General features: G+C 31.4%; 3 protein-coding genes across 3 annotated transcripts in view; all 3 read left to right on the top strand.

The window, feature by feature from the left end:
* LOC103569568 (uncharacterized) overlaps positions 1–12878 on the top strand; it is a 29267-nt gene extending 16389 nt beyond the window's left edge. The window contains exons 3-7 of the mRNA XM_008546914.2: positions 10671–10857; positions 11061–11194; positions 11811–11996; positions 12077–12246; positions 12333–12878. Of these exons, the coding sequence (XP_008545136.1) occupies positions 10671–10857; positions 11061–11194; positions 11811–11996; positions 12077–12246; positions 12333–12539 (884 nt within the window). The 3' untranslated portion in view covers positions 12540–12878. The remainder of the gene's footprint in view (positions 1–10670; positions 10858–11060; positions 11195–11810; positions 11997–12076; positions 12247–12332) is intronic.
* A 1527-nt stretch (positions 12879–14405) lies between these two features.
* LOC103569532 (uncharacterized) lies at positions 14406–19708 on the top strand. Its single transcript, XM_008546870.1, has 6 exons — positions 14406–14632; positions 15077–15290; positions 17040–17176; positions 17261–17446; positions 17538–17704; positions 18913–19708. Exons 1-6 carry the CDS (start codon positions 14557–14559, stop codon positions 19135–19137), a joined length of 1005 nt encoding a protein of 334 aa, XP_008545092.1. The 5' UTR covers positions 14406–14556; the 3' UTR covers positions 19138–19708.
* Positions 19709–19973: 265 nt separating this feature from the next.
* LOC103569530 (uncharacterized) lies at positions 19974–23708 on the top strand. The gene is made up of 6 exons (XM_008546867.3): positions 19974–20114; positions 21409–21619; positions 22582–22715; positions 22804–22989; positions 23081–23247; positions 23351–23708. The coding sequence occupies exons 1-6, from the start codon at positions 20042–20044 to the stop codon at positions 23573–23575; spliced, it is 996 nt and encodes a 331-aa protein (XP_008545089.1). The 5' UTR covers positions 19974–20041; the 3' UTR covers positions 23576–23708.
* The last annotated feature ends 812 nt before the right edge of the window (positions 23709–24520 follow it).

Here is a 24520-nt window from a genome sequence, read left to right as displayed (position 1 = left end):
GCTGGACACTCTGTCCCCGAAGTGCGAGCGATGACCCCCAAGAGACCCAATGGGGTGGCGAGCCATGCAAAAAAACAACCCACCAAGCATCAGCCCCCGCTACGACATTTCCCCTTACCCATTTATAGCTGAGGACACATAAAAAGGAATATGTAACGAGCTCAGATAATTCAGGTTTTTCCGCGTTCCCCGACCTTAAAAAAAGCCAAACTTTTTTTTCCTTATTCTATTTTTTTTTATCGACTTGATCTTAGTCCGAAATAGGGACGATGAAATAAAAAAAAAAAAATAAATAAATAAAGCAGAAAGGGACATTCGGGGCTTGATATTGTTTGATGGAACAGTGAATATATATATTTACTATTTCTGTCTTTCTTTTTCTTATACATACTTTCTCTCTGGAGTCCTCTATAATACTATACACAAATGTATCGCTTTTCCCTGCAGACCGTGAATGCGAAATTGCCCAGTCCCGATTTCCGATTTCTTCTTGACTTATTTATGTGATTGCCTTTGGTCCATGTAAAACAATGTTCTACGCGGTGTAAAAGGGATGGACGTGGATTTGTCGAGCTCACCACCATCACCATCACCACCACTTCCACCACCACCCCACTGTTCTCCATACACACAATATATACAAAAACATTTCCACTCGTTTCATTTTATTTAACATTTTTTTGTTTTATCGTTTTTTTTTTTTTTTTTTTTTTTTTTTTGTATTTTTTTAATTTTATTCTGATGTTTATTTTAGCTGTGCCTTGCACTTTTATTCTGTGTCGGTGATTTTTCACGTGGTATGGTGATGATAGAGGCAGACATTGCAGAAAAACTCTATCTAAATTTCTCGCGAGTTCTCATCCGGTTGTACGTCATGTTGTATGTATACTTGTACCTTTGAGTATATATGCATATATTTGTTTGTGTATGTGTATTAAAACTATAGACGAATGAGTAGAGAGTATAAAGAGCTTTTAGGATAGAAAAGACCATTCGTTATACACTAGTCTGTTACTATGTGAACAAAGCACGACATGCTGGCTAAAATTAACCAAACAATGCACGTGGTCTGGGTTCAACGTTAGCGATCCAATTCTGTCGACATTTTGTCTATATCTATACTTTCGTACTATATATGTATATACATATATTTATATATAATATTTTAATTATTCATTCCTTTGGTTTCAGATCTATAGAATTAGAATAATACATATATAGTACGCAAGTATATGCGTACTATATACTTATTATCGAATATGTCTAAATCAAGTCGAAACTGACTTGATGTAGACTTATTCGACTTAAATTATAAGGCGAAAAAGTCAAAACTAAGGTGAAATAATTTTGATATATTAAGGCGAAAGTAAGGCGAATAAATAACTTTTTTTCGACTTGGTTCAGCAAGTCAAAAGTAAGGTGAATGACTATCGTGCTCGAAGTAAAGACGAATAAGTTCAAACTAAGACCAAAAATACAAATAAGTTGAAACTAAGATGAAAAAGTTCAAAAAGTTGAAAAAAATTTAATTCAAGTCGAAAAAGTCGAGATCTTATCGAAAAATTGTCGGCAAATTGATAACTTCAAAAGACAATAAGGCGAACCAAGCCTGAATCAAGTTTTATTTTTGACCCGGGTTAACCAAGATAGTTTTGCTATCCTAACAAATAGCTGCGTAATCTTGATTTTTTTTATTATAGCAATTTTTTTTTTCCAGTGTTCTTAGCTCGAGGGTCATGGTATGGAAAATACCTTCTAGTTTAATAAAATTTTTGGTTTTTTTTGATTTTATGCACTATGAAAGTTGCTATCACTGCAGTGAGGGAACTTTTTTCTAGAATTTTGAATTTTTTAGTCCAAAAATTTTATCTTGTATTCATTATATATCTACAAATATATCCTTAAAACATTAAAAAATTCCATGCAGTAGTTTTCTTTGAAAAAATTACCAAGAATCATCATTTTTTTAGACGGTCACACTAGTGGTCCTTTTTAATTTTCCAACTGAGCAACGATTCGTCGCGTATCACGACTTCCTCAGACATTTACAAATATAAATAAATTAATTAAACACCTTTCCCACTTTACCCCTAATTTTTGATTTTTTAATTTTAATAGACGCACCATAATAAAGTGAAAATAAGTATTAGGGATCTAAAAAGAAGTAAACACGTTAAAAAAATTAATGATATTATAATTACTTTCCTTAAGGGCCCACTCTGCACCCCCTCCCCTATTTCGACATCAAACAAGTTTTCGATTCAATTTATATAATTATGAAATTAAATGAATAGTTATAATGAATTCGGGAAAGAGGAATTAAATTGAGAATGAGATTATTGGATAAATAATAAAAATAGATGTATTCCTATTCATCATGTATACATATATTTTATTAGAAGTCATTTGAAAAGACTTGAAACTTTTCATTCCAATTCAATGAACGAGTCGTTTGCCATACGAAAATTACTACGTGGAGGGGCAAGAATACGCGGCACGAAAGTTTAGAGTTCAATTTACCGTAAAATTATTGACGGAAGTCTGCTGCGAGTTCAAATCATAACGCTTGGTGAATTCAACCCCTCGTTACTCTACTCTACTCTCACTCACTGTATATTTCTTTCTTTTTCTTATTCTACCTCAAACATTTCAGATCTTCCAATTTCTCTCGAATGAATGACACGACAATTATATATATACATTTTCCAACCTCCTATTTAAATGCATTGAAAATTATTCAGCGTGAAATTATCTCAGGATAATGCAATATGCTCCTTTAATTATTTTTTACTCTTATTTTTATTACATTATTTTTTAATACCAACTAAATAAGTACACTGTAAAAAAATGTAAGTTCTCAGTGTGGTGTGAATGATTTGGTGTGAAAATTTTTAACACTGCCGGTGTGAAAGTTACATGATGCACGGTGTTAAATTTTGAACCGTGTGAATTAGAACTTTCACACCATCAGTGGTGCAAATGTATGTTATTTATTTAAAACTATAGATTACACTACCAAGTAGCATCGCTACACGGTGCAACTTCATTTTAATACCGTTTTATGGCAGAGTGCGGTAAAAAAAAGTCATAATAAATTTGACTATACATTGGGATATCAGTTAATTTACGATTTTATTTCGTTGACCATTTGCCTGCAAAATCTTCAATCATAACCCTGGTAGAAATTTTTCGGACTTTTCTCTTAAAACATCTATAGAACTCTAGAACTGAGTTTTTCAGAGAAAATTCCGAAAAATTTCCACCAAAGAATTTATGGATGCAAATATCATTAATTTTATTGAAACTCCTTCTCAGATTAAAATCAACTCTGAAAAGATTGAATAAATAAAAAAATTAACTCCACATTAATCCGAAAAATTTGTAATGTAATTGTACGAGAAAACATTTGTAGATAAGTATATCCATCATGTATTAGACAGATTCAATAAACGAACACTGGTAAATTTATTAACACACAAGGGATGATAGTGATAGAACACATTGGACTCTATATGACATTCCCTAACGAAAGGTTAAAAGCTTAAATATACCTCTCTTATACCCTAGAGACATTGACTAATAATAGTTACAACCATCAATGACGATCGGCGAGCAATCGATTGGATGTCCAGTGGGTTGTGTCAAAAGCCGCCGCTAGTAGGATGATGGTCCAGCGATTCACCAGGACATGGATTAATCGTCGGTCGTGTTTGAGGCAGCTGGTATACAAGTGTACATGACGATGTCATCGTGGCTTGATGCTCGCTACCTCAGTATCGCCTATAGTCCGCAGAAAAGCTTATCGTATTCATATAAACGGCCAATTCATTCTCAACACAACAAAATTCTGGCCATGTCATAGATGGCCTAGCATACTCGTATACATTACATTCACCAACTGAGGAAAACAAGGTGTTCTAGCAAAAGAGCTCAATGCTTTAGTATTCTCATCAATACAAACGCCTCTTGACCACTTCAAAGCCCTTCCTATCTACCATAAAACATATCAATTAGCATACCAAAGGTTTTAGTACTATAACTAAACTCTACTTCTATTCTGACTATGTTACTTTATCTATCTATATATACATATATACCTCTAAAAGATCTAACAAAAGTGTTTCGTGACAAAATGAAAACAGAGCGGAGACACTGTACTCATACTATACTACCGTCTGCACACTCAACACTCAATCAACTTGATTGTTGATCTGTTCTCCATACAGATGATGTTGATAATATTGGACAATCAAAGTTTAACATGGTTACATATATATGTACATATACACACACAAAGTTACAAAAGGGAAACTATATGTACTACGATATACACTACGGCCCTAGAGCAATATAACTTGTTGTTGCTGTTGATGTTACTTTAACATCAAAATTTATAGTTGAGTTAAATTCAAACGACAACACAACTGCACATTTTTATTGACAATACGTGTGAATGCATTTTTTGTTATCGCTCATTTTATTACTCACGTAGACTTAGAAATTTTATTTTTATTTTCTGCAGACTTTACTGCTATTAAGACTGAGACACATAATTATCAGTATTTATTATTTTAAAACCATTACTCCTTGCGGCCGTTCAAAGATACAGAAGATATAAGTATAATATAGTGTGCTTCATATAAACGCGCTCAATCATCACGCATTCAATATATCAACAGTTTTGATTTAAAAAGAAAAAATAATACCCGGGTTAAAATCTAAGGCATAATTGCCATAATTTGAACCTAAATGAACATCAAAAATCTACATGGGACTTTTTAGGACATAATCATTGTAAAAGCTTGAAAGGAACCAACTTAGACTTACAAAGGCATGAATTAGACCTACAAAGACATACATCGTGAATTGAATTTCAAAATTTTTTAAATCAAGCCTCTGTTAGTCCCAGACTTGTGGAACCCAATACACCCTTGGGTGTCATTAGTCCACTGAAGAGATGACTGGATCTCTTGCAGACCGCGAATTTAACAATTTTACTTTTTTATAGTATTCCTTGCAAGTCCTTCTTTCTGTTAAGTCTAGTTACGTTCATTTCACAACTTATGTCTATCTAAGTCTAATTTATGCCTTCATAAGTCTAAGTTGGTTCATTTCAAGCTTTTGCAGTTATAATGTCCTAAAAAGTGTAATCTAGAGATTCAATGGTCGTTTGTGTTCAAAGTATGCCTTAGATCGCGACTCAAGGCACCTTCGCCGAAATTCTTGAAAGGTATGCTGCGACGTACAATTTTCAGGTAACCGATCCTAGGATCTTATCGCACTAACTATAAACGATTCATCATAGCTGTTCGACAATAAGGTAGCTAACGGAAATCGTGACGTGCATCCCCTCGGCACCATTTAACACAGCTCACATCTAAATAGCGGCTTTAAAAGCAAAAGTAGTTTTACAAATTATTGCAGTCTATTATTTAATTACTGGGACAATAAAAAAATTTTTGGTTACTTTTATTTATATTTGTATAAATAGGAGACAAAGGGATAATTTAAACAGGTACTGATGTGGTTAGCTGGATTGGTGAGCTGTAAGAATAAGAAAGAGTGAGAGGTGAATAGAACTCATTATTTGGTTAATGACTATTCTGAGAGTTTAACGGGCGAAGGTAAGCAGGAGGTAGGCAGGCGTGCTTCGGCGTGCATGGAATACAAGATCGTGTTTGAGATGGGTAACGTGGCGTGTTGGTAAGCCCGTAGGATCCGGCTCGACGCTACTGCGCTGCATACCGGACACAGAGTGAATTCGCTTCAAGGCATGTTCGCACATTACATCGCACACATTGGTCTCTGTTGGTCTCTACTGTTGTTGTTGATGTTGTTGTGTTGTTGCTGTTACTGTTGTTGTCGTTGTTGTTGTTGTTGTCGTTGTCGTTTCTGCAGCGACTGCTATTAGGGACATATACACCGTCGACTCATTGCCGTATTCAATTAACAAATTTTAACGCTTGGCTAAAGCGATCCCCGGTATAGCTACGGACGATTGGAGGACGCCACAATTGGCATTGTTTGTAGTCAATTTGTATATCTCTCACGATGGTGCTCACGAAGTTCTCGAGTGAGAGAGCCAAAGAAAAGTAAAGAAGACGACGAAGAATAACTATCGGCGCTTACCTCGATGCAGCATCTCGAGACGGGGCCAGAGTGCAGACGGGCGCCAGCAATATCCCGATTCTTCTTATTCTTATTCTTCATTTTGTTATTCTTGATCTTCTTGCAGACTGCAATAAGTCGAGGGTCATTCTCTCCAGAGACTCGAGTGTCCGGGAGGCGCGAAGAAGACCAGGAAGGTCGTGGTCTCCACGTATCCATGTCTCTTATTGTTAATGTCTGGTTGATGACCAAGAAAAAGATAATATGTATAAAGTAAGTAAGTAAGGAAGAAATAAATAAAGAAAGTAAGAAAGAAAGAAAGCAAGAGACTAAAGACTTGGTCTCTTGGACAAGGGACTAATATCGCACTAGCATCGACGACCCAACTCGACTTGGCTCGCGGGTTTCGAGCTGGATGTTTAATTAGGTGGGAGCGAGCTATCGACTGCCAGTAGCAGTATCCGCATCAGGGGGTCGAACGAGATGAATAAAAATAAAATAAATAAGTATAATAAATAAAAAAAAGGTATTCAATCGACAGAGACGGAGAAAACGAAAAAAGACAAAAAATTAATGGAGACAAAAAATAAAAAAAGGAGATAGAAATATAGACAATCCCTCTATTCTTATCCAGCTTCATCAAGCTCGCAAACTTACTGAACCGAAGGGTGGGGTTGAAGAGGGTGATGGTGGTGGTGTGTCAGTGATACAGCGTCGAGAAGCAAGAGACGAAGGGCAAGAGGATAGAAAGCAGCAACGTGGCAAGAAATTGTCTGCGATTTTGTTTCACCCGGGCTACTACTGGTGCACTGGTGGTGATGCTGATGCTGTTGTGTGCTTGGTTCGTCTCTACTTCTCATACCTCTCTTGGCCACCTTGATCGTACTCATCGATTTCTCACACTCGACTGTCCTCCAACTACCATCCTGTCTCTCGCTTTGGCCTCCGATACTCCGGGTTGTAACCTCTACTCTTTTGCTGCTGCGGGGGGACCACGGGGAACGCAAAGTAGCTGAAACGACGCGAGAAAAAAAAAGACCGAATGAGAATTAAAGAATACAAGAGCCTGCTGCTGCAAGTATTGTATTGCGATGCTTGCATCCAGCTCTCTCTTAAGCTATACACTGTTTTATTTTATTATTTCTATCTCGCTGATGCTCCGTACCCATAGCACGCTGTATCGTTTCCGCGAGAGGTGAGGGACGTCGAGTGCTGCGGGAGACAGATAAATGCTTGGAATTAGTTCCCCGTATTGTATCCTTCGCAGATCCAACGATCCCTGATCATCCCCGCGATGTTTCTTCTTTTTTTTTTATTTATTTATTTTTTCGTTACTCTTCATCTCATTCTTTGTTTTTTCGCGAACTAGTCTCTACTTCTTCCACGGGTATTCATCCGCTCTTCAATCGCCTGAGCGAGATTGCTCGATTCATTACACTTATATAAAACTCTGTTTCGTTCTGTGTTGCAGTAATCATTAATTCCTAAAAGAGGGGGATCGAGGAACCGAAGCCCTCTTTTAAATTTTGACCCGGTGCTCAAAAGCCGAAAATGAAATTACTCACTCAAGGTCCCCCTAAATTTGTTTCATTCTGCGCAGCAATACTAATTCCTACAATAAAATTTATGAATAAATGTTTCGGGCTTTTCCGCGGCCATGAACCGTAAAAGGGTTTGAAAGTAAAAAAAATGTAAAAGAGCTATAGATTATACAAAAGATGGAGATGGTTAGAGTATAGCTGTGGCTCTTGTGGAGGAACTGAACTCTGAACTGTCTTTTTTATTTTATTTTCATTCTTCCAGGCGAAATGTATGAATCGTGTTGCAGAAAGGCTTTGGGAGTGTGTGGGCTAATGGCCACGCGGAGGAGTTTCCTTCTAGCCTTAAATCTACTACCTACTTCCTACTACCCCTTGTATGTTGCTCATCAGCAGGCTACTCTGGCTTCAACTCTCTGCTAACTCATTCACTAAAATTTTCTGTCTCTCATTTTCGTCTAACTGTGGATCTGTGAATTCTCATATATATGGATGAGAACAAGAGAGAGAGAGAAAGAATAAAGAGAATAAATGGATATAATAGGATGAGAAAATATATATCTAAACGAGTGAAGAATATATATATGTGTGAGTGCGTTATTCGATGGTGATGATGGTCACACTCACAAAATATCCGTTTTCCTCAGTAGAAATCTCATTTCATGCCGGAAACCCCAAAAGGGATTAAAGCCAGCCATTTTGTGAGCTACGAGAGAATGAGAGAAAAAGAGAGAGAGAGACAGAAAGTGGCTGATTTTAACTTTTGCGACGGCTAACACTATGATAAAGCTCTCAACGGTATAATGGTGAATACTACCATATCTTTTAAACTGATTACCTACGGACAACCAGACCCGAAAAGGTTTCATCACCCTGTTCGCTACATGAGGAATTGTATAGACAGAGATGGCATAGATGTATCCACCCGCGTTCGTTTCGTTAAAAAGGGGTAAAAGCTTAGCCGACAATTTTACTACGTTCTGTCTGCTCAATTGAAACAACTTTTATATCTTTTACGTCGCGGTTACTTTATCTCACTGATAATTTAAATGTTGACCATTTTGTATGAGTGTTGTTTTGATTAAAATTTTTTAAATTGAGATTTTAATATACAAAATAATCGTAGTTAGTTTAAAAGGAATAGATGGGCAAATAAAAACTGATGTAAAACTTTTCATTTCATTGCCAATATTTTGTCAAATTTATTGACTTCATTTGGGATAAAAAACTTTTTGACGTTTTAGATGTTACTCAATGTCGAAAATATTAAATTGACAACCCATGTAGTACATAGTTCTTTATAACTGCTCCACATGACCATAACCATGACGGTAAGAAATTTGTATTAAACTATTAAAAATTAATTATTGAGTTAATTATTAATTAATAAAACTTATTCAACCAGTCTATATTCGCTATGTGTTAAACTTTTTATACAAAATAAACTTCAAAATTTTTTTTCGGAAACGGTTCCCATAATTTTGTGAAATTTTTTCCTATACCATCATAGGAATTATGACTATACGTTATGGGATCAATTCCTATAATTATAGAAATGTTTTCTATGATTTAGGAATAGTTCTCATAATTATGGGAATGATACCCATAATATTATAGGAACGGTTCCTTTAATTATAGAAATGGTTCCTTTAATTATAGGGATGGTTCCTATAAATTATAGTAATGGTTACTATAACTTGTAGGAATACTTCCTATAATATATAGGAATGAACCCTATGCATAATAGGAATCATTCCCATAATATTATAGAAATAGTTCCCATACCATTATGGAAATGGTTCCCATAATACATAGCAACACTTTCCATAATTTTCTTTCCGTGTATATTATTTATACCCGCATGAAAAAGCTTTATATGTGAAAACATATATGATAAAATATATGAATATTATAATGTGATATATTGTACAATATATAAAATAATATTAATATTTTTGCCCTATTAATATATGATAATATATTGACTAAAAATATATTGCTAAAATATATTACCAATATATTTATCACCATGTGACTTTTTTATGTATGTTGTACATATATATTTTAATATATCTTTTTTCATATTGATATATTATATTGAAAGTAGTATGTTAATTAATATACAGTATTTTTTGTATTTTTTATATATGTTTTACAGTATATTGCAAAATATATGATTTTCAGTATATTGTAAAATATATGGCACTTTTTTTACTTTTTTTAGGTTATTGCGTTAGTTATTCAGTAAATGTAAGGTCAATGAAAAAAAAAAAAAAAAATAATAATAAACTTGACTTTTTTTTTGTGGAATTGTGTAACCCGCACGAAAAAATATATATCCTAGCAAAATAGTATATATCCGGCTTATATTTTTATTATTGTCATATGTATGCTTTTTTGCCGGCATATATTCTCCGATATATCTTTTTCCGTGTGGGAAAAATTTAAAAAGTATATTGAAAAAATAAAATTTTCAATATATCGCTAAAAATATAATTTTTAATATACTATGAACCATATATTTAAATATATAAATTCTTTCATGTATAATCAATTATATAAAGACCATATTAATGACTTTCTTTAATTAATTATTGACATCCTGCAGCCACAATTTGTTTATGGAAAATTTTTTTCAGTTTTATTAATATTTTTACTAAGAAAACAAAAAAACGAAAAGACAATTTCCTGTAATAAATATACTTTATAATTGGGTTCTAATGACTTTTATTTCACCAAAAAAATAGAGCAGCTACGATAACAACGATATAAATAATAAATGTTCTTGATAAAATGTTTAGTTGGTGTGATATCTGTTTGTTAAAATACATTCGAGGCTTAAAAAAATAAAAATGATAAATCTAAAAAATTATTTGTTACTATTACAATTATGCAGTTACATTATTTCGACGGTTTCAAAAACAAATAGTAATTTTTCTTCTTTAATTTTAGAAAATTATTCAATTCATTTTTTATTATTTGTATTATTTTTGAAATATTTGAATGATTTTTGCGAAATTACAGCTGAAGAGATTGATAGTAAGTCCAATAAATCAGAGTTATTAAAAGAAGATCATCTGCAGTGGATTTTACCAGTTTTTCAACTAAAGTACACTAATGACTCATCTAGTCTGTATCAATATGTCTACAAATGTCAGGGAATATTAGTCAAACCTGATACGGCTCTTACCGCCCGACTTTGTATTAAAAAGTAATTTTTTTAAATTAATAACTGATTTTGAAAAATGATGATAATTTTTTTTTAACGCAGTACTAAAAAATATTTTTCACTCATAATTTTAATTATGATGAAAATCAAATAGATATGAAGAGCAGATTTAGCTCATCCTTCTTTTTCTATACCATCTATAGAGAAACATATATACCTATTAACTTTTCCTGTTAATTTTACAGTACAGAATCATACGCAGTTGGAATTTTCCATGGAACCTCAAGTACAGATGGATTTAATACATCTTTACATCATATTCGAAAAAGTTTATTAGATTATGATAGCACTTTCTACGAAGCAGGAGCCTTTGTTCGTAGTAAGTTTTTGAACGCATGAATTTTAACTATTTTTTATGTTTCGTCACACACGGTAAGAAATGCATGGCGTTCAACACCATGCTAGTATGGTCTCAAGACAGATACTAAAATAGTATGTGAAATATTTCAAGACAGTATTGTAACGAGTCCCAGAAGTATGCCGTTATTTACTATACTGTATAGTACTGGAGCTATTGTATTGCTCACACGTATGCATGCAGGCGCGGCGAAACAGCATGGTCCTGAGAGCCATACTACAATGCGAGGGCACAATGTCACTAGTTTTTCCCGCCATAATTTTTGGCGCGTCAATTAATGTATACATTCGTATTACCGCCAAAACTATATAGATGTCGTTAGACTAGATTTATCTGCCAGAAGCATTGTGGATACGGCAACACAGTAAAGGCCTGACGGCCAAACTGACATTGCGGCGTCCGCGCCAACTATCGCCAATGTTACTATTCCCGCATCGGTCGAATCATCTATGCATACAATTTTTAACGTATAAAAATCTTCGATAGCATACAGTATGGTGTTCACGCCCGTACTGGCATAGTGATATCTGCAAAATATTTCTTGTCGTGTGCGAATCAATTTATTAATTGTATACAGGTATACATGGCGTTAAATCTTCAGGCAAAATAACTATACCAGGTGTGAGTATTTTGTTCCTCGAATCACCAATTAATAATATCAATCCCATCGCAATAAATAATTCACCATCAATTAATGATATTTATAAAAATATAAACAAATGCAAGTGCTTACGCATTTCAATTACAAACGATTCAAATCCTCGTAAATATTCAAATTTTTTTTTTTATTAATTAAATTTCGATCTTAGGATTTCAATAATTCCATCATTGTTCCAATTTTAGATTCATGTTTTTCGTATTTTGATGAACGAGTAATTCCTTATTTTGAATTTATCAATCGTTGGCTAGATGCTCACTCTGTTTTTAGTGTAGATGAAAATTTGATGAATATTTTTATACAGCGTGATCTAAATGTCTTTGCTACAGTAAAAAATTCGTCATTGGCAACTGAGGTATGTAAAAAAATTACGTAATTTATTCATAATTTAAATGATTGCTGATTAAAAATAATGTGATTTAAATTTATAATATTATCTAGAGCCTGCTTGGGAGTCCACTAATTTGTAAAAATGATGAAAATGAATATGTATTAGCAGGATTACTGATAAATACTTATTACGATAAAATGTTTTTATACGCAAATCTAGCGCAAGACTTCTCGTGGCTAAACGAGAAATTGAACAATGGTATTGGTTCTATGATACATTCCGAGTTAAATACTCACTCCATTAAATTTCGATTTTAATTATGATGACTTTTTTTCCCTAAATAATTAAGATTTTGACTTAAGAGACTAAATTAATAGTAATGACACAAAAATGTAAAATTTAATAATAATCAGCCGCATTAAAAAAAATTGGTTTAAAAATTGTTCGTAGTTTAAAATTATCAATTATTAAGTTTTTTGAAACTTTGGTAATTTTGAAAATTAAGAAATCGTTGATTTGTGTTCTGTGATTACATGTTTAAAATCTAAAATTAACTGCATGGTTGAAATTTATATGACTATTCAAAAAAATGTCACAACAAGAAAGTCGAAACTTCTTCAAATATTCCTTTTCAAATGAATTTTTCTTGTACAAAATGTATAATTGAATAAAAATAATTATTGTATAAAGAAAACCTGTTCTAAAGAGTTATAATTTATTCTCTTAGTGTAATAACGCTATCCTGGATCAAAAATAAAATTTTTTGAAACGGGATATTTTTAAAAAACAAATTTGTTTCATTTAGATCATCTTATTATTAAATATCTTACACGGAAAAAAAATTATAGAAACAGTTTCCACAATTTCGTAAAATTTTTTTCTATACCATCATAGGAATTACCACCCTACATTATGGGAGCAGTTCATATAATTATAGAAATGTTTCCCAAAATTATAGGAATGTTTCCCATAATTATACGAATAGTTCCTATAATTATGAGATTGACACCCATAACATTATAAGAATGGTTACTCTAATTATAGAAATGGTACCCATAATATTATAGGAATACTTTCTATAATATTATGCGAATCATTACCATAATATATAGGAACAATTCCTATAAATTATAGGAACCATTCTCATAAATTATGGGAGTAGTTCCTATACCATTATGGGAATCATTCCTATAATATTATGGGAATGCTTCCTATACTATCATAAAAATATTGATTTAGAAAAAAATGTGGAAATCACTTCTACAATACACAAAAATATTATTAAACATAAAAGCAAGTCTACATCTATATTTAGATCTATTCGTGCATGAAAGTTATTCTTGTATAGTAAGGGTAGTTTTTAAGCTTAATTCAGTGTTTCAATACAAATTTAGTTTCGAAGAAGCTTCATTTGAATCTTTCCTTATCATGAAATCAATTTCTACACTATTTTGCAATAAAAAAAATTTATGATATATAGGGATGGTTCCTATAATATTATCGGAACAGTTCCCATAATGTTATAGGAATAGCTCCCATTTAATTATGGGAATGGTTCCCATACCATTATGGGAACGGTTCCCATATCATTATAAGAATGGTTCCCATACCATTATGGGAATGGTTCTCATAATGGTATAGGAACTATTCCCATGCTATTATGGGAATGGTTTTCATAATGGTATGGGAATTGTACCCATACTATTATAGAGATGGTTCCTATAAATTATGGGAACCTATAATGGTGTAGGAATTGTACCTATACTATTATAGGGATGGTTCCTATATATATTATGGGAACCATCCCTATCATAGTATCGGTACAATTCCTATACCATTATGGGAACTATTCCCATAATACATAGCAAAACTTCCCATAATTTTCTTTCTGTGTTCGTAAAATTTGTTTTTTTTCTGAAAATTATTGAAATAAATGTATAACAATTTTTTTTATTTTTCGTTTACTTATACAATGATTTTCTTATTACTCTTATTATTCTTGAAATTTAAAGTCATTTAATTTTGATAAGATATATTTTTAAAATTCATTATCACCTCTAGCTTATTACGAAAATAAAATTTTTATTACTTGAGCACCAAGTGTTTAAAGTGATTAGCTGATTAGTTTTCATTTTTTAAAAATATAGTTTCCCCTCCAAAAATGTAAGATTAATGTTAATGTATTAATAAATCGCTTTTATCAATAATAAAAACTGGGAAAAACCTATAGCTCTATTTTTACTATAAAATTCCAAACACTTTTATGGTTCTCTCAGATCTCAAAATATCTGCGGAGAACTCACCTATATAATCAAAAAATAAAATAGTTCCGAAATGAATAAATTAATTAATTATTTACCAGCATTATTATTTTTATCACTCAATATTGTTTCGTATCCTGCGACAGATGGTAAGTATTTTTTTAATTTTTTAATTATGTTAATGGTTTGTAATCAATACTGATTTAAAATCGGCAAATGCTTTCGATTGTATTGTGATTTTAAGTAAATGACCTCAATGGTGGTAATTATTTTCTATTACATGTAATTGCGAATAGTAGAGTTACATTTATTCTAACTTTAGTATGCATAATTTCTAGCTTGTTGTTTACATTAAAAAGAAATCAGACTAATTTTTACTTAACATCAAAATATATTTTTTTGGTTCCGTTAATTGTTTAGGAAAATTTGGGTATCGCCTAAAAATAGAAACGTTTTGTTTTGAAAGCATCAACAAAATTTAAAAAATATAACGACTCATTTAAAATTTTTCCATGAAAATTTTTGGGCATCCGATTTTGTCTGATTTTTTTTTTTCAATTTTAATAATACTTTTTTTTGTTCTATAAACAAAGGTCAATTAATAAATGAACATGCAAATCAACAAATCAACAATACAGCCGATGAATCGGTGGATTGGATTAACAAATCTCGTTTTCCATGGGTACTGCCAATTTTTCAATTAGCAAATTCGAGTATACCTTCTAGACGTTACAACCGCACATTCAAATGCACAGGAGTTTTGGTTAAGCCCAATGCAGTTCTCACTTCTTCGCGTTGTATAAAAGAGTAATTATCTTTTAATAAATTTACACATCAAACATATAAATGTATTGTTAAATATACAGGGTAGAATCACTTATCATGAACTCTAATCATGAATTTGTGAAAATAAGAGATATTCACTAAATCTGAGTGCCAACTGAACCACTTTTTGAAATTAGTGGTTCGGTTTGCACTTGGAATTAGTAATTTCACTTTTTTCTCTTATTCATGTTGAGAGAGTGATATTACTCTCTAAAAGTAAATAAGCGAAATTCGTTAGCAAATAGTGAATATTCTCTAAACTTCACTAATCCAGTTTTAGAGACTATACTATTTGCGGATTTTTTATATTTTATTTTGAAATATGGGTACTAAAAAAAATATTCCCATTTCGATTAATATCATACACGTATTTTTGTATACTATAGAAACGTCTATGTTTTTCATACTGAATAAATCACTTTATCCAATTTAGACGGATTATGCGGCAATTGATGCGTGTTATTGAGTTTTATAGCTGATTAAATTCCGAAATCCATTAATTAAGTTGTTTTTCAGAAAATTAAAAAAATGCAAGAATTTTATTTTTGTTTTTTATTTAAATGTATCAGAGTCTATCTCATCGGTTCATATTAAAGTTACAGGAAAGTTGATGATTGACAAGTTCTTCCGATTGCCGCTGAAATCATTCAAATCGATTGATTAGTCAAAAATTTATAAAGATTTTATATACATACATACACATACACACACTTGGACATCATTCTGAAATAGTCAGAATAGCTTCCTAGAACCTCAAAACGTTGACATCTGATGAAAAATAAATTTTCGAAAATAGAAATCAAGTTTTGGGGTAAAAATAGTAACTTTCAAAATTTTTTTTTTACGGAAAGTTAAAAGTTTCAGTCTTTCAAAAATTCATAATACGACAGACTGATCAATTAATAGAGAAATCCAAAGAACATTTGTTCACAATTGTCTTGATAAAATATGAGGAACATATTTTTATGAATTAAGTCTCTTTGCAAACTAAATTAGTGAGAAAATTGAAATTATAAATTAGGAGAAATATCATAGTTAGGGGGAGGGGGGGGGTCTTAAACTTTGGTGACCCATTTCACCCCCAAATTATTCGAGGTATTCAAAATTTTAAGGGGTCCATTTTTCTCTCCTTTCCCCTATTAGGAGAGCGTGGGGCAAAATAGGCTGACGTCTATATTACATATAAGCCCTCATTTCTTAAGGGCCCATTTGCCCCCCCCTTCCTCTATAATACAAAAAATAAAATATTATGCCTAAATATTTAATATGACAAGTGGTAAAAAATTTATAGAAACAGTTCAGTTTCGTAAAAGTAACCTTTTTTATGTTAGAAGTAATAACATCGTTTTATCTCGATTAACGATAATTTCGTATTTTTTACGAAATATTATTATTACAATATAACGATTATCATAATAATAACAATTATTCTATAGTTTTGGGAACTTTTCCCATAAATCACGGGTTTATATCCTGTGATTCTAAATAATTATTACTATAACAATAAAAGATGATCCTATATTATAAAATAGATGAAAGTCTTGAAGTTAGTCAAAGGTCGAATCTCGCAAAAAACGGGCCACGATTCAGTATTGGTTGAAATTTACGCGCGCGCGTAGTGCGCTATTCAAATTTCTAGTATTACATACAACGTAATAAAAATGGATACCATAATTTGCTCTCCTCATATCTCATCTAAAAAATCAATTAATTGAATTTTTTTTTATGCAGTGATGAATCGTATGTAGTTGCAACTAATATGGTACGTGTAAGTGCAGGAAGATATGAGATCCTTCCTTATGTCGGTCATCATAGACTATATCCTGCTGTCCATAACACGCCTTATGAATTAGCATCTATTACAAGTGGTAAAATTTCTTTTTCCTTCTATTTACTTTTAATAAAACTTTCATATGCTCGATAATTTCATTCTATCTTATTTAATTCAATAGAAATCAAAAACATCACTTCGGTTGAAAAAAAAATAATAGCTGGTGTCGTTATTTTATTTTTTGACACTGCAATAAGAAGTGTTTCATCTGCAGCACTTGATCAATCACCAAAAAGATATGAAATTTATTCAAAAAAAATTGACAGAATGTGCGTGAGAGTTTCTATGATAAAAGATTCTAATAACAGTAAATATCTTATCTTTTGTTTGTTAATGTCCAATTTCAAACTGATCTGAGTATTTAATTATGAAAATAATTATAAATTAAAATTTTGCAGAAATATCTTCTAAAAAATTTCCAGAAAAATTATCGTCTTATTCTGAATTTGTCGATGCATATAGCCGTTTTGAAAATAATTCAATCGACAAAAACATCTCAGACATAACTTTTAATGATTTTGTCAGTGTCATTGCTACTTTAAAGAATGAAACATCGAACTCAGAGGTAAGTGTATATATAAATATATATCTATATCTAAATAATAGCATATTTCATCTGTACACTTGTAATTCACTGAAAAAAGGGTGGTTACAGTAACCATCTAAAGTATTGTTAATGGTAGATATTTATTATAAAAAAGTGAATCGTTGAATTGGCAACGATCTCCAATTTCAAATAAAACTATGGTTAAGTTAATCATACTATTCGGTTATATTCTTCATACTTGGTATTGCTATTTTAATGATTTATGCATGAAGAAATTGTTCTTGTTTGAAATGCTGCACTGAAGAAAAAATGTGATTATCATAACCATCTGGTGTTGCTAATGGTAGATAGTTGTCATAGCAAAATGTATCGTTAACTTGACAATACAAGATTGCTGCATTGAGGATCTTCAATTTTAAATAAAAGTATTGTCAATTTAACCATATTTTTTGGTTATCTTCCCCATGCTTGGTATTGCTGTTTTAACGATTCCTATAGATTGCTATCATAGCAATCCAAATTGTGAATATAGCAATCCATATGGTCAATATAGAAACCCGGATTGTAAATATATCAATACGTATTGTTAATTCAGCAATATGTAATACCGTAGCAACCATCTATAAAGATAGTTCGTTTATCGAAACATTGTATGAGTAAAATAGCAATCTAGCCTTTACGCTAATAAAAGTATTGCTCTATTAATAATCTACAATTTTCCAAACTTTAGATGGTTACTCTAACCTAACGATATTGCCATTAAACCAATTTTTTTTTTTTTCATTGTATGGTGTCATAGTAATGCCTGGCCATATTGGCCATCTGTCGGAAATTGAAATAAACATGCAAAAATTACTATGACCATAGAAAAATTTGAAATGGTTACAGTAATTTGTGATATGATCATTGTTAATTTTACTATGGGTCATAGTTATTTTTGCATGTGCTTGTTTCAATTTCCGATAGGTGGCCAACATGATCCGACATTACTATATGACATCATACCATTCCGAACAAGAATAATTTCTCCATAGTAATCCGGATCGTTAATATCGTAATCAAACCTTTATGCGAATAAAGTATTGCTAGACTAAGAATCTACAATTATTGAAACTTAAGATGGTTAATTATAACCCAAGGGTATTGCTCTTAAAGTGATATCTTTTTTTGAGTGTAGTTATTTATCATAAATTATCAATTTTCTAAAAATAAATGAATTTACGTAGGCTCTCTTAGGAAGTCCTCTTGTTTGCCGAGGTAAGGATGATGTTCCGGTCATAACTGGATTATTAATAAATACTTCATATGATGGATTGAAAATGTACGCAATCGTCGGAGATATGGAACAGTGGATAAACTCGAAACTACGTGAATTTAGAAGCCGCACTGAGCATTTACCTAATTCACAGTATGATATCCAGGAAATAATGTATCAATATGATTTGTATTAATTTTTTCTGTGCGGTCATATTGTTATCATGTAATAAAATCAATTAATAAATATTATGATGCATTGCATTAAACAACAAAAAATCTGGAATATGATTGACATTGTGGGCGTCCCTGAACCCCCCACTGTATTCAATCTCCTTAAATTCAAAAATTGTATAGTGAGTACATTTTTGAGCTTTTGGAGTTCAAATGGTGATATCTTGCCTTTATTGTAACATAATGTTACCATTTCTGATAATCTTTGAACAGTAAAATAATATTCGTTGCTGAACACACTTTTGATCGTCAGTTAACGATTTATGAGTATTCAAAAGGAATCAAAACATTTTTAATCCTCACCAAACATATTTTATAATCATGATTTAACACATTTCAATCCTCAAATGAGTAAATGTTATTTTACGATTTTGAACAGTTTGTGAGCATTATAAAAATATTTAACACTCAGTAATCATAAAATATCACAATTTTTGATCACATATGAGAATACAAAACTATCGATTCGTGAGTATTAAAAATATTTTATTATGACGGATACTCATTAAACGTAAAATATTATTACAATTTCGAATCACGCGCGAGTATGTTACACGACTAAAACATTATCAGTTCAGTTCATATTTATTTCATTTTTTAATGAATATATATATCACGAAATTTTTCGTTATCTATATCCTAAGGCAGAACTCTGTTGACGTAAGTTCTTGTCTTGTGTAATGGAAATATGTTTTTGTCAAGAATGATGGTAGGGAGAACTCAAATTCTAATAATTTTTTTCCCTACCATCCTGACTTAGTTTTGGAAGGGAGTTGGATTATATAAAGCGCCATAGACAAAACGCTTTCATTATAACCTTAGAAAATCTTTGATACTCAGACAATTAAGCTTAAAAAAAGTTAAGAAATGAATACATTAATTACATGTATACTGTCATTATTTCTGTCATTTAATATTGTTCTGGGCGACAATTCATTAGGTAATTATTTTTTTTTGTTTTTATATTTTAATCGTAATACACCAAAAATAATTACTGTGTTAATAGTCTGTTAATAATATGCTACTGACTGAAAAACGACAGACTATTAATTTTGTTACTCATGTCCGGATCAAAAATTGATTTGCCGACGATTTTTCGATAAGATCCCGACTTTTTCGACTTGAATTAAATTTTTTCCAACTTTTTGAACTTTTTTCATCTTAGTTTCAACTTATTTCAACTTATTTGTATTTTTTTGTCTTAGTTTGAACTTATTCGTCTTTACTTCGAGCACGATAGTCATTCACCTTACTTTTGACTTGCTGAACCAAGTCGAAAAAAAGTTATTTATTCGCCTTACTTTCGCCTTAATGTATCAAAATTATTTCACCTTAGTTTTGACTTTTTCGCCTTATAATTTAAGTCGAATAAGTCTACATCAAGTCAGTTTCGACGTCATTTAGACTTTTTTGCCTTACATTTTAAGTCCAATAAGTCGAAACCAAATAAATTTCGACTTGATTTAAACTCTTTCGTCTTAAATCTTGACTAAGTAAGCCAGTTAAGTCTAAACCAAGGCGGAAACTCAATGTATTTCATATCCCCGTGAAAAAAAGTCGAGTTTGTCTTGTGAAAAACGGCTCCAAATTTCGTCTTGGTTATCCAAGTCTAAGTCAAGTTTTATTTTCGACTCGGGTTTCGTATCTAATTTTTTTTCATACCATAACTAATTTTCAGTGAGTGACTGAAATGGCTAAGGCGTCAATCGAAATGTTATATTAAGTTCCAGAACTAGTTAGATTTTTTTCAGGTGTTTTGTTTATTGGAGTAACTCAGGTTAAAAACAAAACTTGATTTATTTGTATTTAACAAAATATCCAATTTTATAAAGTATATATCTTTCTTAATAATAATAAGGAAAATTTTTATTCTAACTCTGACTGCACGACGTTGACTTTAGACATTAAACGGCGTTTTTCTTCGTGTCTTATGATTACTATTTACGATATAACTCGGATAAGTATCAGATTATGGGATGGGTCGGTTCTGAAATGAGCTGACTAATTGCGCTGTGACACAATGGAACCATTGATTTAAGTCGAAAAAGTTGAGATCTAATCGGAGAATCGTTGGAAAATCAATAACTTCAGAAGAAAATAAGGCGAAGCGAGCTTGAATCAAGTTTTATTTTTGACCAGGGTTTTCTACAATTTTACTATTCAACATTTGGGTATCCAATTTTGTCTGATTTTTCTTTCAATTTTGATCAATTTCTTTTGTTTTATGAACAAAGACGCAGATTTTGTAATTAGAGACGTTGATGAAGACGATTTGTTCTACGAACAAGTGGATTGGTTAAACGAAGATCGTATACCATGGGTACTTCCAATTTTTCAATTAACAAATTCGAGTATACCTTCTAGACGTTACAACCGCACATTCAAATGCGTAGGAATTTTGGTTAAACTCAATGCAGTTCTCACTTCCAGGCTTTGTATAAAAGAGTAATTATTTTTAAATTAATTCACACATTAAAAAAATGAATGTATTATTAAATATACAGTGTAGGGGAGGGTGGAACAAAGTGGGCCCCGTAAGCTAGAAATGGGATTATCTTTACTTTTCTTTACTCGTTACACTACTTTATAGTCCCTTGTTTGTTATTTAACATTTATAAGCTGTTTCCATTCAAATTGAAAAATCAAAAACTAGGGGCAAAGTGGGCCCCTATCTAAAAAAATTATGTAAGACAAATTTATTGCTCGTTTTACTTTTTTTAAATTCTTCACTTTAAAAATGTTATGAATAAGCTGTGTTCATAATTAATTACGAATCTCAAAATATGGGGCAAAGTGGGCAAAAACGGGTACGACATAAATAAGCTAATAAGTAATAAATGAATATTCGTAAAAAAGTAAAGGTGACTTATTATGAGCCTCGTTCATAGAAAATTTCAGGGTGCGCACTTTGCTCTCAAATTTTAGGGGAGCCATCTTTGCCCCAATATTTTTGAGGCTTTCCAAATTCTAGACGACCTACTTTGCCCCAAGGAGCCCACTTTGCCCCACCCTCCCCTATATAGAATCATTGATTCTGACATGACACTATTTCTAGATACTTTACATTTTATTTCGAAATATGAAGATCGTAACTAAATGTTGCTACTTTTTTTAATGCAATTAAATAATTTTTGAATACGATGAAGTGCACACCTCAATCGCTCATTATAATAGTAATTATTTTAGAACAGTAACCAGTCGGGTTCCAATCTTTTCATGTAAAAAGCGCGTTCGCGCTTGAGGTGTGCAATTAAGTACAAAAATTAGTTAATTTATGATCACATTTATAATTTATATTTCTGACTGATTTTAACTCGTAAATAACCGTGTATTTTGCTTCAGATTCTGAAGAAAATTTTAACAGTAATTATTAGCCAATTAATTTTTTTTCTTCTAATTATTTATAGTAATGAAACATATGTAGTCGCAAGCAATTTGACAAGCACGAGTTCATCCATACTCAAAGAATACCCTTATATCTATCACCATAAGCTGTATCCTGCTGTCCATAGCACATCCTATAATATAGTAACTATTACAAGTGATAATAATTTTTTTTCCTTCAATTATAAAGTTTATGGAAGCTTAATATCTTCAATAAATATATTTTCTCTTAATTAATTTTATAGAAAATGATAACACTGCTCCGGATGAAAAAATAATAATTCCTGGTTTGGTTATTTTATTTTTTGGTATTCCGATAAGAAGTATTTCACCTATATCAGTAAGACACTCACCAACTACAACGGATATATATTCAGATAAAATTGGCAAAAGCTGCATGCGAATTTCTCTGATAAGAAATCCTAATAAAAGTAAATATCTTGTCTCTTTTATATTTTCAATATCAAATTTTACTGATTTGTGTGTTAAATTATGCAATAATTATAAATTTATATTTAACAGATATATCTACTGAAAGATTTCCTGAAAAAATTTCTTCTTATACTGAATTTGTCGATGCATATAGTAAATTTGAAAATAATTTAATCGACAAAAGTATTCCAGACATAACTTTTAATGATTCTGTAAGTGTCATTGCTACTTTGGATAATGAATCATCGGACTCAGAGGCAAGTATATATGTATATACTTATTAAAATATTTAGTTTGTACACTACTAATGAATATTTATTACAAATTATAAATTTTATGCAAGTATGAAAATTTTTATAGACACTCTTGGGGAGTCCTCTTATTTGTCCTAGTAACGATAATATTTCTGTATTAACTGGATTGTTAATAAAAACTTCATCTGATGGATTGAACATGTACGCAACCGTGAGAAATTTAAAACAGTGGATAAAATCTAAAGTAGATGAATTCAATAGACCATACAGACACTTACCTGCTTCAGCGTATGATATCAATGAAGTATTATATCGATATGATTTGGAGTAATTTTTCCTTTAACTTTCATACTGTTATTATGTAACAAAATCAATTAATAAATACTGTAATTCACTGTACTTAAAAAAAAAGTGACTTTTCATAAAATTATTTTTTTCTATTAAAGAATTCACTATTACGATTATTGATAAATAACTTCATTTAAAAACGTACCCTATAGTTATTATGACACTGTAAAAGGAACTATATGACTCATTATGAATATGTTGAGTCTTGCAGCAATGGTAACACCCACAATTAAGAACGTATCTTCATAAAACTTTAGAATATCTACTAAAAGTGAATTAGCGAATTCGCTAGCAAATAGTGAATATTTACTAATTCAGTTTTAGGAAGTACTCTATGAGCAATGATCTCGATCAAGTTCGGAGGTGAGTTCAATCGATCCACTAGTTTAGGAATAGAACGGCTGTCCAAAGGCATTAAAAATTTTAAGAATTCCCGAAAATTCAAACTTTGTTCCTATTTTTTCAAATAGGAAATATTAAACTCCGCGTTGCCCATCTTACGGCTTTCAATAAAGTAATATTATAAAACGTTGAATTAGAATATTTACTATTATCAATCATTAATAGAATTGAAGAGAATAATCATAGATTTTCAATCCAATGTCTATGATTATCCTAAAAGAGATTAAAACTGATGAGATGCATTCTATTTTATTATTTCATCAGCAATTTAGTAAACTGTTCATTCAAAGTTATGAGTATCCAAATTCATTGATAAAAGAATAATACACTGTACAAAATTTGCGAAGTAAACGCGGATTTAATCTGGAGTACGGAGTGGCTGCGAGGTGGATTACTGGTTACTTATTTAATCCCCTTGGAGTGAAATTCACTCCTAAAAGGAGTTTATTTTAATATTAAAACTTTGTATCAGAGCAAGTGCGGATTGAAATAAAATCTGCAGATCCATGGATTATTCCAAACTCAC

Source organism: Microplitis demolitor, chromosome 7 (genome assembly GCF_026212275.2).
Source record: "Microplitis demolitor isolate Queensland-Clemson2020A chromosome 7, iyMicDemo2.1a, whole genome shotgun sequence".
In the NCBI taxonomy this organism is placed as follows: Eukaryota; Metazoa; Arthropoda; class Insecta; order Hymenoptera; family Braconidae; genus Microplitis; species Microplitis demolitor.
The sequence above is the reverse complement of the archived record's forward strand: the minus strand, read 5'-3'. Positions and strand labels throughout refer to the sequence as shown.

What these genes read in the sequence shown, in the direction of transcription:
- LOC103569530 (XM_008546867.3), top strand. Translation starts at nt 20,042, where the DNA reads ATGAATACATTAATTACATGTATACTGTCATTATTTCTGTCATTTAAT. An exon ending in TCCAGGCTTTGTATAAAAGA is followed by an intron (nt 21,620 to 22,581) that starts GTAATTATTTTT and finishes AATTATTTATAG; the next exon opens with TAATGAAACATATGTAGTCG. An exon ending in TAATATAGTAACTATTACAA is followed by an intron (nt 22,716 to 22,803) that starts GTGATAATAATT and finishes TTAATTTTATAG; the next exon opens with AAAATGATAACACTGCTCCG.
- LOC103569532 (XM_008546870.1), top strand. Translation starts at nt 14,557, where the DNA reads ATGAATAAATTAATTAATTATTTACCAGCATTATTATTTTTATCACTC. An exon ending in TTCGTATCCTGCGACAGATG is followed by an intron (nt 14,633 to 15,076) that starts GTAAGTATTTTT and finishes CTATAAACAAAG; the next exon opens with GTCAATTAATAAATGAACAT. An exon ending in ATTAGCATCTATTACAAGTG is followed by an intron (nt 17,177 to 17,260) that starts GTAAAATTTCTT and finishes TTAATTCAATAG; the next exon opens with AAATCAAAAACATCACTTCG.